This window comes from Leguminivora glycinivorella, chromosome 3, assembly GCF_023078275.1.
Source record: "Leguminivora glycinivorella isolate SPB_JAAS2020 chromosome 3, LegGlyc_1.1, whole genome shotgun sequence".
Classification (NCBI taxonomy): domain Eukaryota; kingdom Metazoa; phylum Arthropoda; class Insecta; order Lepidoptera; family Tortricidae; genus Leguminivora; species Leguminivora glycinivorella.
In genome coordinates this window covers 23,998,614-24,010,885 of record NC_062973.1, presented here as the reverse complement: position 1 = coordinate 24,010,885, position 12,272 = coordinate 23,998,614, and the positions used below count along the sequence as shown (strand labels likewise).

Genomic DNA, 12,272 nt, shown 5'->3' with positions numbered 1-12,272 from the left:
ATACCATACATTTGTGTTGTTGTCGAACCGCATGTACCCCCCTACGCAACCCCCTACGTAAGAATAAGGCAAACTAGAGCCACGATTTCGGTTTCGGTAGGCCACTAGTGTCAAATTAGGTAGCTATTGGCAGAGCCAACGTTACGATTCGGTTCAGTTTCAAGATTTCTTGTCCAGAGTTAAAATGGCGCCCCTTGATTTCTATTTTGGCAAGTGACACGGTTTCGGAAGGACACTAGTGTCACATCTCGGACACTGGCGATCAAATATATGAAAGAGGCGCGTTCCTAGCACACATTCTAAGCTCGTGTAGGTGAACGCGTACCATGCTTTGTGTGAGTGAGATATGACAGGTCGACTGTTCGCGTTTTTGACAGGCGGTAACTGTGAGGTAACCGAGAGGGGGTGGGCGGCACTTTCAGCGGGGAGCGGGAGTGGCCATACTGTACGATAGTACTCTTTATTATACTGTGCTAGTGTGTAGAGGTAGAGGTAGATAGTTAATTCCCTGTAGACTAACTGTCGCTGATATTAAGTTTACTTTCAAATTCAGGTGCAAATCAAATTCGAGCTCTTGATTTCGGTTACCGTAAGAGCTTAGGATATCGGCAAGAGATTCAGTTTCGGTAGGACACCAGTTTAGGTAGGTAGGTCGGCAAAGCCTTAATTCCCAGTCTGTAGCCGGGGGCGCTAATTGTCGCGGCCGGGCGTCGCGCCGGCGCCGCCCTGCTGACATGTTTCTGTTTTCGTTAGCTTACGCTTATTTTACATGACAATTATCTTATGTACTTATTTACATTTTCCGGACCGAGGTAACTAGCCAACATCATAATCGCTTACTAATATCGTTATCGCATCTCTGTCTATCGCGCTTATGCGGAGAGCAATAGAGAGAGCTAGCTAAAGATAACAATATTAGCTTAAGGGATTCTGACGTTGGTTAAGGGAGGTCGCCGATACGAATCCCGGCTCGTACCAATGTCGGAACTTAGGCCTGATTTAGACGGCGTGCGAACTCGCATGCGATATCAATTACCTACTTACATTGTTGAAGTTACATACAATTCAGCACGGCCATCAAATACCGCAATGTAATAAAACTCGTATGCGAGTTCTAGTATCGTCTAAATGGGCCCTTATATGCAAAATATCATTTCATATTTGCCAGTCGCATTCCCGTGAAGGAAAACATCGTGAGGAAACCGGGACTAATCCCAATAAGGCCTAGTTACCCGTCGAATTGGAAGGTCAGATGGCAGTACCTTTCTTAAAACTAGTGCCTACGCCGAATCTTGGGATTATGTCAAAGTGGACCCCAGGTTCTCACGAGCCGTGGTGGCGAATGCCAGGATAACGCAAAGAAGATGATGATGATGGATTCTGGCGTTGGCTACATACCCTGTAAGGTACAGCGCGGCAAATTCCCGACTGGGGACAATTGTAACTGATCCATTTTCCATAATTACACTATTAATTTGAGTTCTACTTGTATCCACTGAACACGCGTGCCATATACAGGGTGCCCGGTAATTAACGGACAACCTATTAACCACCAAGAGGGTTACTGGTCCAGAAAATCGACTTTAAGGTTTAGTAAAAGTCGCCTGGTTTTCGAGATTTTCACACTTTTTAAAATTTTAATATCTATTACCTAAAATTTTAAAAATTGTGTAAAAATCTCGAAAACCAGGCGACTTTTACTAAACCTTAATGTCGATTTTCTGGACTAGTATAAGGTGCCCTCTCGGTGGTTAAAAGGTTGTCCATTAATTACCGGGCACCGGTATAACCGGTGGACGCTCTATTTAATAATGCGAACATTGTAAAACATGGAATGAATGGATCAGTTACGTTTATCCCCCAGTCGAAATTTACCTACCTGTACCTTAGGTATCTTTTTCATGTAAATAAATGACGTTTAATAATTTTAATGAAACGCTCCTTTAGCGATGCTGAGCCTAGATACAAAGGCACCGTAAGCAAGCAGCCGCCGCGGCGTCGCCGCCGCCCACGCAGCTGATAATTGAACTGCCGCTACCCCCGGTTATTGATGATTCATTTGTCGCGACCTTCATGTCTCAATCGCTAAGCCGTTATGAATAAGGATAAGGTACAGCGGGGCAAATCTCGACTGGTGGGCAAATGTAACTGGTCCATTTATTCCATGTTTTACAATGTTTGCATTATTAAATAGAGTGTCCACCGGTTATATATATGGTAGGCGTGTTCAGTGGATACATGTAGAACTCAACAACACAGTATAATAAAGTCGAGATTTGTCCCGCTGTACCTTACACAAAATATACATAAATTTAATGTTTCTTCTAAGAATACAAGACGTCATCCGTACAATCATAATTTTTCCCAACATTATTAACGAAATATAATTTATTTTTCATGATCGAGCGGTATTTCCTCATACGTTCCTAATATTTCAATTTTATACCCTTAAAAGAAATTACAATATAAATAAATTTTAGTTAACGTTTCATTACCCCACAATCTTGTGAGAACTCAATTCTTGGAAATTAATTTCCAACGTCAAATTGTCATATTATTTATTCACGAATTTTACCGAATATGTTTAAAGACACATTTACTGGCTGACTTCAAGTTGAGTGTAAATAATGATTGCATTGTATTAATGTAAACATGTCATATACGAATATGTATTCTTTTATAATACTACACGCTTGCAAAGTCACAACCAGAAGAGGGGGGAGGCCGCCTAGCCAAGAATATAATCGTTGACACGCAGTGGCGGCACACACGCTCGAAGCGTGTTTCGTGGCTACGCTTCGGGCACTGGTCCCAACACTCCCAACTAAAGCGGGTACGGCACTGGTCTCACTCCGAGCTAGTAAGCTATGAGCTATCGGCTATAAAAACGAACAAAAGATAATCACTCCCATGTAAATAAAAGAGACACGTCGATTTTTATAGTTACTCGCCCAGCGGTGAACTATCAATATCGCCGTGTCTCTCTTATTTGCACGGGAGTGCTTATCTTTTGTTCGTTTTTATAGCCGATAGCTCATAGCTTCTAGCTCGTGGTGGGACCAGTGCCTAAGCGATGAGCTATCGGCTATAGAAACGAACAAAAAATTGTCGCTCCCGTGTAAATAAAAGAGACGCCATGATAGCGCGAGCGAGTTATTAGGTCGTCGCCGAGCGAATGATAAATCGCTCGCTCTCTCTCTTTTATTTACACAGGATCCGAGCGACTATCTTTTTTAGGGTTCCGTAGTCAACTAGGAACCCTTATAGTTTCGCCATGTCTGTCTGTCCGTCCGTCCGTCCGTACGTCCGTCCGTCCGTCCGTCCGCGGATAATCTTAAGTAACCGTAAGCACTAGAAAGCTAAAATTTGGTACCAATATGTATATCAATCACGCCAACAAAGTGCAAAAATAAAAAATTGAAAAAAATGTTTTATTAGGGTACCCCCCCTACATTTAAAGTGGGGGCTGATATTTTTTTTCATTCCAACCCCAACGTGTGATATATTGTTGGATAGGTATTAAAAAATGAATAAGGGTTTACTAAGATCGTTTTTTGATAATATTAATATTTTTTGAAATAATCGCTCCAAAAGGAAAAAAAAGTGCGTCCCCCCCCTCTAACTTTTGAACCATATGTCAAAAAAAAATGAAAAAAATCACAAAAGTAGAACTTTATGAAGACTTTCTAGGAAAATTGTTTTGAACTTGATAGATTCAGTAGTTTTTGAATCAGAATCGGAAAGCTGTCGGAGCCGACGGAGTCCCCATCGAAGCCTGGAAGGCGATGGGCCCTCGTGGTGTGGGCACTTTAACTGACCTTTTTAACCGCGCACTTTTCACCAGTGAAATCCCCGACCAGTGGAGACTGAGTATTATTACACCAGTCTTCAAGGGAAAGGGATCTGTGCAAGAGTGTTGCAATTACCGCGGTATAAAGGTGATGTCCCACACTATGAAGCTCCTTGAGCGGATTGTGGACTCCCGGATCCGACAGGAGTGTTCTGTCTCGGAGTGCCAATATGGATTCCGACCAGGACTAGGGACCATGGACCCTATTTTTGCCCTAAGGATCGTCATGGAGAAATACAGAAGAAAGAAAACGCCTCTCCATTTCCTCTTTCTGGATATGGAGAAGGCCTTCGACTGTGTTCCCCGAGAGATGATCTGGTGGGCAATGAGGGCCAAAGGGGTTCCCGAGATCTATGTTGGCATGATCCGTGACATGTACCGTGATTCCGAATCAATGGTTAGAACTGCTGTTGGTGACACCAAGCCCTTCCCTATCTCAGTCGGAGTCCACCAAGGCTCGGTTCTCAGTCCCTTCTTGTTCAGTGCGATATTAGATGAAGTTTCAAACAGCATCAGAAATACACATGAACAACCCCCGTGGCTTCTCATGTATGCTGACGATATCGCACTGGCAGATGCGGACAGAGGGAGACTGGTGCGACGTGCGACTACGTGGAAGGAGTCGCTTGAGAACGGCGGTCTCAAACTAAATGTGGCGAAGACGGAGTACATGGCCTGCAATATTAAGGACCCCGCGCCAGTACGCATAGGCGATAAAGTTGTCGACTGTACTGACCAATTTAAGTACCTGGGATCCGTACTTCATGCGTCCGGGGACATCGACAACGACATCAAGACTCGCATAACGGCTGCGTGGGCAAAGTGGCGTGAGGTGACTGGTGTCATTTGCGACCCAAAAATGCCGGTTAAACTGAAGGGACAGGTCTATAAATCCATCATTAGACCTGTCCTCCTATATGGAAGCGAAGCGTGGCCTGTGCTTGAGCGGCACAAGCAGTTGCTGCGCGTCACGGAGATGAACATGCTCCGTTGGATGTGTGGAGTTTCGCGGAGAGACCGCGTGAGAAACTCCCGCATTCGCGGCAGTCTTCATGTCCGTGACATAGCAGACAAGCTCCAAGAAAGCCGCCTACGATGGTACGGCCATGTCTTACGTAAACCGGCAAGTTACATAGGGAACAAATGTCTTGCCATGGCACCTCCGCCTGGCCCCGGACGAAGGGGAGCACCCAAGAAATGTTGGCTTGATGTCGTTGGGGTTGATATGCGTGTTAATGGTCTCACTAAAAGGGATGCAGAAGACCGTGCGAAGTGGAGGAGAAAAAGCCGGAAAGCGGACCCCGGGCTCCGAAGCGCCCGCGCTGAGGATGCAACCGGGAAACCGTCAAGATGAGAGAGAGAGATTCAGTAGTTTTTGAGAAAAATACGGAAAACTACGGTACCCTACACTGAGCGTGGCCCGACACGCTCTTGGCCGGTTTTTAGTTGTTCCTATCGCCGATAAGGTAATCGCTTATTACTCGCTTTTGGTGGGCCAGTGCCCTTAAACCATGTCAGCACTTTTCACTAACACGAGTCGAATCCCACCCCACCCCAGTCCCAACACTCAGGGCAGCTCAGTCAATCGCTCGTAAAACCCACATTAATAACTCCATTACGACAAACGTCGTCTTAATAAACATTAAGGGCTTTTACGCCCCAATACCTCTCTAGAGGCCAAAAGACTACATTTCCTAACTAAAATGGGGTGGTAAAGACCTTTTGTTGAAAGGGTGGAATAAAACATCGGGGGCGGAGTGTAATTGTAACTCTTATTTATATTTAATAAGAGTGAGCTGAGGTGGAAAGTGCTTAATACATTACAGGGTCACTTGCCATTGTCATACAATGCAATTATAATGAGAAAAGTGGACATTACGATAAAGATTGCGTTAACTACACGAAACTAATATCACTGATTGTCATTTATCATTACAAGCTATTACCACGGCTGATGTATAATAAATACTGTATAGTAACGAGTTAAGAATTTCACTTTCTTCCCGAGGGTGCCGTAGAAGGTGACTTTGGGATTTGGGTTCAATTTTGGTGTGGGCGATGGTCTCAATGCGCAAGCGGCAGCTCTTGGTTTGAGAGCTGCCAAACTTGCGCAGTGATCTGCCTACCTCGTTTGTGAATGCAGACGTGGGTATTGCGTGTGTATGTATAAGTAATACAGTTTCATCCTCGTAAGTCCTGTCGCACTTGTACAAGTTCAAATTAAATTCGAGTCAAAACTTCAGTCAGAACTCTAATACAAATAAGAGAAAATGCCAAATTCAAAATCGGAAAAAATCGCTCTGGGTCTTATGATCATACACTGAGAGAAATTTGCATTGTGAATTTAACAAGTTCGACTTGTTGCGGTTTATCCGTTTGAATCAGCCAAACGTATGTTTAAAACAATATGTGTCAGGTTGTTTTTATAAAATCGACTTGTTGATTGAAATATATTGCCGATTCAAATGACAAGTAGCTTGTTGTTTGAACCAAAAAGCACGTAGGCGCTATTTTAACCAAAAAACTTGTTGAACGAACATGAAAACTGTTTGTTTTTTCTCTCAGTGTACTCGTAAGAAGATTTAATCAAAATAAGGAAGTTACCTATTCTCAAACAATGTAGGTAACGAGTGACAATTTCTAGTGTCCTATAAAAACAACCCGACATGAATTGGCCGCCTAGCGTTCGCTGAATTACTCCGTGACGTCACTGTCAAGTGGTATGACGTCACTTATCACCGATAAAACGAATCAACTTCAATCCGCCGCCCACTGGTCGGACAATAGGTTATCTAGGCTGAAACGAAAGAACGCAACGTACAGTGTAGTGTAATAAAAAAAATCATTTATTTCGGACAATTAAAATCCAATAATGAGAAATAATGAGAGTTTTGAATGATTCAGACGCTACAGGAGCGAAAATGCTAAAATGGAAAGGAGCCCTTTCAATTTGGAAATTCTACATACAAGTATTAATAACTAGATTTAACGAAAAAAATCGTCCATTAAGAACAACTCAGTTAAAAGATATTGGGAAATTTTTTTTTTTTTTAATAAATAAATATTATAGGACATTCTTACACAGATTGACTGAGGCTCACGGTAAGCTCAAGAAGGCTTGTGTTGTGGGTATTTACTCAGACAACGATATACACTATGTAACATAATTGCCGAAGATAAATCCTACGGCTTATACATTACCTTCTATAGTACCTTTAATTTTCATGGTGTTTATTTTAAAAAAAGCAAGTGGTATTCGTAACCGCTATTCGATACCGGTTATGCTCTTAAATGGATCACCAGCATTAATGTTACATCCTGTATATAATATATAAATACTTATATACATAGAAAACATCCATCACTCAGGAACAAATATCTGTGCTCATCACACAAATAAATGCCCTTACCGGGATTCGAACCCGGGACCGCGGCGCAGCAGGCAGGGTCACTACCGACTGCGCCAGACTGGTCGTCAATCTTTAAAATCGAGGTTCCGCTCTCAACTGTTTCTTCCTTGAAATCTTAATCCATCGTGACGAAATTTGAGAATCTGAATAACAATGAAATAATCTGTGTCAAACTGTTTAGTTTTTTTGGCTAATTGTCGTCAATTTGAATATCACACCTTTTTTACGCCATGATTATGGCCGTTTCAGCCGCCGTTTTTGATTATTTTTGATGGGCTCTAAGCGTCTTTAAAAATAAGAATATCAAAAAAATCAAAACGGTCCGACACAGATAAAATAGTACAATAGTACATACACGCGAAAAGGAAATTCGCAACTCGTGTCGATTTAAAACACTCCCTTCGGTCGTGTTTTAATTTATCGCCACTCGTTTCGAACTTCCTTTTTTACGCACTTGTATCGTACGACGTTTTTCAGTACAGATGAGCTTCCGAAGTTTCGACCTGTCATATAATGAACCACTTCTCGCACTAGTGCGTAAAAAAAAACACCATCTGTATTGAAAATAATAATAATCTGTGTTGAAAAAATCGTTGCTCTTTCTTCAAAAACCAGGGAGGAAATAGTCGAGAGCGTTTGTATGGAGAATTGACCTCTCCTTTAGCGTCTTCACGGTTATTTTCATTGGACTTATATTGACCGGGATATAGACCGTGATTACCTTTTTGATTTTTGTTGAGCTCCCGATATTTTGACGCAGTTGCACGCACCATGATCACGGTCTATATCCCGGTCAATACAACTCCAATGTAGTACAGCCAGCATCAATAGTCGCGGATGAAATATACATTATTATACATACATACAATCACGCTAGTTTCCCAGAGGGGTAGGCAGAGATCACGGATTTACATTTGCTACGATTCCGACAAACCGCTTTCGCTTGTATCTTTATACGCACTTTAATATTATAACGTTCCTCATACATGCAGATGAAACAACGCACTAAAAGTATCGGAACATGCTGAGTAACTTTTCTAAATAAGTACTTACCTAATGATATTTTAACATGTATTTTTTTCTTATAAATAAGTGAATATGAACATTAATAAATCCTTTATTGTCAAGTAAAACAAAATATTTATAAAAAGAGAATAGAAATATTTTCCTAAAGAATGACTTAGAAAATGGACTAACATGGAGAACGTACGAGTACATACATACATACATATAATCACGCCTGTATCCCAGAAAGGGGTAGGCAGAGCACATGAATACTATGTTTCAGTGCCACTCTTGGCAAAAAGGGGTTGAAAGAAATCCAAATTGTGACATTGCAGTGACAGGTTGCCAGCCTCTCGCCTACGCCACAATTTAACCCATATCCCACAGTCGACTTCTACGACACCCACGGGAAGAAAGGGGGTGGTGAAATTCTTAACCCGTCACCACACGTTACTTGGAGAACAATTATAGCTATAAGGTAAACGCAGCTATTAACGCCCCCCCCCTTAAGGCAATTTTTAATCAACCCTTATTTTTAAGTATTCTGGGTGGCTAGCCGAATGGCACAATCGCTCACGAAACGCTCACGAAACGAAGCGCTAGTAGATATCTATCTCTATCGCGCTTGCGTATTGACGCGACAGAGCCAGCGGCGCAGATTGCCCTAAAATATTGTTTTTTTATTTTTTTATGCTAATTGAATGTTTATGAAAGATAAATATTAAGTGACCTGTGCTTAAATCGTAGATTTAGATGTAAAAAACATACTTTAAAGTTAAAGAGTCGATTGTTACTATTACCGCCCCATAATAATGGACGTGAGACTATTAACGATTTTTAAGCAGCTATTTCCGACCGTACTTGAGAAAAGGTATTTGTGCTCAGTGTAAGTCGTATATACGTACCTGTGTAGCTGTAGGTGGCATAGTAACCCAATTATATACCTGTTATACCTACCTATGGATAAATAGCTTAATTTTCACGTTTAAAAAATACTATAAGTGTGGGTAGGTGAAACAGCAACTAAAACACTTTAATATATCTCCCATGTAATAATTTCAGTAAGCTGCACAAAAAATCTAGTATGAAATCATCAAAACAAATTAATACAAATTAAAATATTTGCTTACGTAAAAATATTATATTCAATACTTAATAATACATTGTAGTCGTATACCTACAGTGGTATTTTTTTTGTTTGTAACATTGTACTTCGCATCAATTATTTAATTCCGTATTTTCAGGAAAAAGTGATTGATCGTATATTTTTAATGGTATGAATATAAATGATTCGCAATACATTCATGTGGCTGTTGTTAGCGATTCCTATGAGTCGGTAATAAAATGTATAATTGCAGACGGAAAATCTATTACCGACTTATAAAAAAAATATGTTTTATTTATTTTATTGGCCTTCTATTTATAAAACCGTTTGTTATTTTCTTATATTTTAAATAGGAAGCACATATACATGGTTTTAAATAGTAAAAACTTATCATAAACTTTGGTGTTTTCAACATAGTTGCTTCGAAAATATTAGAATTTTCGTCAACTTTACGACATTAGAAAAAGAAAATTAGATGATAAAGTGTAGGTCGTTAATCATTTTTTTCATAAGATTAGCCTGTTTGGATATGTACAAGTCCACAAAATCACCTTTCTTGATATGATATAATAATATAAAAGAAAGAAACACTAAACATAACGTTGATGTTATTGCCGACTCACGGGTCGTTGATAGCTGCTACAACTAGAAACGGTGAAGCTATCACCGTCTTGTTTTAGTTTCATGATTTATAGTAGTAAATAACTTTTTTCTTATAAAAATAAAAGTTTATAAATAAGTAAATACATTTTGTTTTAAAAAGTAAATCACAGTACTCATTTTTTCAAATACATGTCTTAAGAAGATATGTCACATGCTTACTTGAAAGCATAAGGGTCACTATGAGATGATCTACGTTCTCGCCACTTGGGCCTTTATTAGACTAAATTATCCTTTTATCGAAGTACCCCTCAAAGTAATGTAACTGTACTCGATACCCAAGAAACTTTGCTTACAGAAGATCATCTACGCACTACTGCAATATTTCTGCCAACCGCAATATATCGAATTAATAAAATAGATCGGTAATACCTTCCGATTTTCGATGGGGCGTTAATAGCTGCGTTTACCTTACCTCTTGTAAGGTACAGCGGGGCAAATCTCGACTGGGGGACAAATGTAACTGGTCCAGTTTTTCATGTTTTTCGATGTTTGCATTATTAAATAAAGTGGCTAGCGGTTATTATATATGGTAGGCGTGTTCAGTGGATACATGTAGAACTCAACATCATAGTGTAATAATGGTAAAAATGGATCAGTTAAAATTGTCCCCCAGTCGAGGTTTGACCCGCTGTACCTTACTTATTATAATGATGTGAGTGTGTTTAGTAAAAAGTCCCACTTTGTCGGTTACCATTAGGGGGAGATTCACTTGTATCTTTATATGAATAAATTGACAAAGCGGCTTTATAGCAATCGACAAAGTGGGACGTATTCCCGTGCACACTCACATAATTATATTCTGTGGCCAATACCTACACAATATAGGTAACATTTTTTGCCCTTGATTTACGAGTAAGTATGACATTTCTTGACACGAGCAAAAATTCAGAAAAACCCTTAGTTTTGTATTATTAGCTTATTCTTAGTAGCCGCCCTAAATAATTTTCCAGCTGAACCCGCTCCTTGGGGTCCTGCGCGTAATGGAAAAACGGTCACGCCTGTCAGACCTCAGATGTGACCTATTAACCAATGTCGTCATATTCCTTTCTTCCCTCCTACCTACCTACCTACCTACCCCTTCCTACTAAGGAAACAAATCAAATTATTTTTCACCACACCAACTAATAAAGGCATTCAAAACAGATAGCAAAATTGCATTTTATCCACAAGAGTGCAAAGTAATTTCATACAAATTTTAACTTGATGTCTTATGCTGGCAGGTAGAATTTACCTATAAATGATGATTCTGAATCATAAATATTGAATAAATTGATGGATTTGATTTAGTTTCATGTTTTATAGTCGTCGAGTCGAGTTGGTGTGGTGAAAAATTTTGTGTTTCACTCGGTGGCAAAGTTTGTTTAACCTTCGTGCCTTGAAACCCTCGCAACGCTCAAGATTCCACTTTTTGAACCACTCGCTACGCTCGCGGTTCAATATTGGAATCTTTCGCTTGCTCGGGTATCAATATTGGCACGTGCGGTTAAACAACTACTTTGCCCCTTGTAAAACAAATAACTATTTCAAAACACCAACTGGTAAAGGCTCTCTTTGCTATTCGAAAACAGATAGCAAAATTGCATTGCAAGTGCAAAAAAAATATTCAGTAAGTAGGCCACAGGGGCACTTTTACATGTCAACATTACAATAAATAATACAGATGCAACAAAATTTAAAAGCTACTTTAAATTTTAAATTAAACATGCTACAAAGTAATTTCATACAAATTTTAACTTGATGTCGTAGGCACTGGTCCCACCGCGAGCTAGTAAGCTATGAGCTATCGGCTATAAAAACGAACAAAAGATAACCACCCCCGTGCGAATAAAAGAGACACGGCGATATTGATAGCTCACCGCTGGGCGAGTAACTATAAACATCTCCGTGTCTCATTTATTTACACGGGAGTGATTATCTTTTGTTCGTTTTTATAGCCGATAGCTCGTAGCTTACTAGCTCGCGGCGGGACCAGTGCCTTAAGCTGGCTAGTAGATTTTACCCATAATTGAATAAATTGATGGATTTCATTTAGTTTAATGTTTTACAGTTAGTATTTTGCTCGTGTTGGTGTGGTGAAAATTTTGTGTTTCACTCGGTGGCAACGTTTGTTTAACCTTCGTGCCTTGAAACTTTTACACTCGCTACGCTCGCGGTCCAATATTGGAATATTTCGCTTGCTCGGGTGTCAATATTGGCACGTGCGGTTAAATAACAACTTTGCCCCCTTGTAAAACAAATA

At 40.2% G+C, this 12,272-nt stretch overlaps 1 protein-coding gene across 1 annotated transcript in view; it reads left to right on the top strand.

The window, feature by feature from the left end:
- The window catches only part of LOC125224952, a 156,586-nt gene extending 151,378 nt beyond the window's left edge, over positions 1 to 5,208 (top strand). The window contains exon 7 of the mRNA XM_048128471.1: positions 3,735 to 5,208. Within this exon, the coding sequence (XP_047984428.1) occupies positions 3,735 to 5,204 (1,470 nt within the window). The 3' untranslated portion in view covers positions 5,205 to 5,208. The remainder of the gene's footprint in view (positions 1 to 3,734) is intronic.
- The last annotated feature ends 7,064 nt before the right edge of the window (positions 5,209 to 12,272 follow it).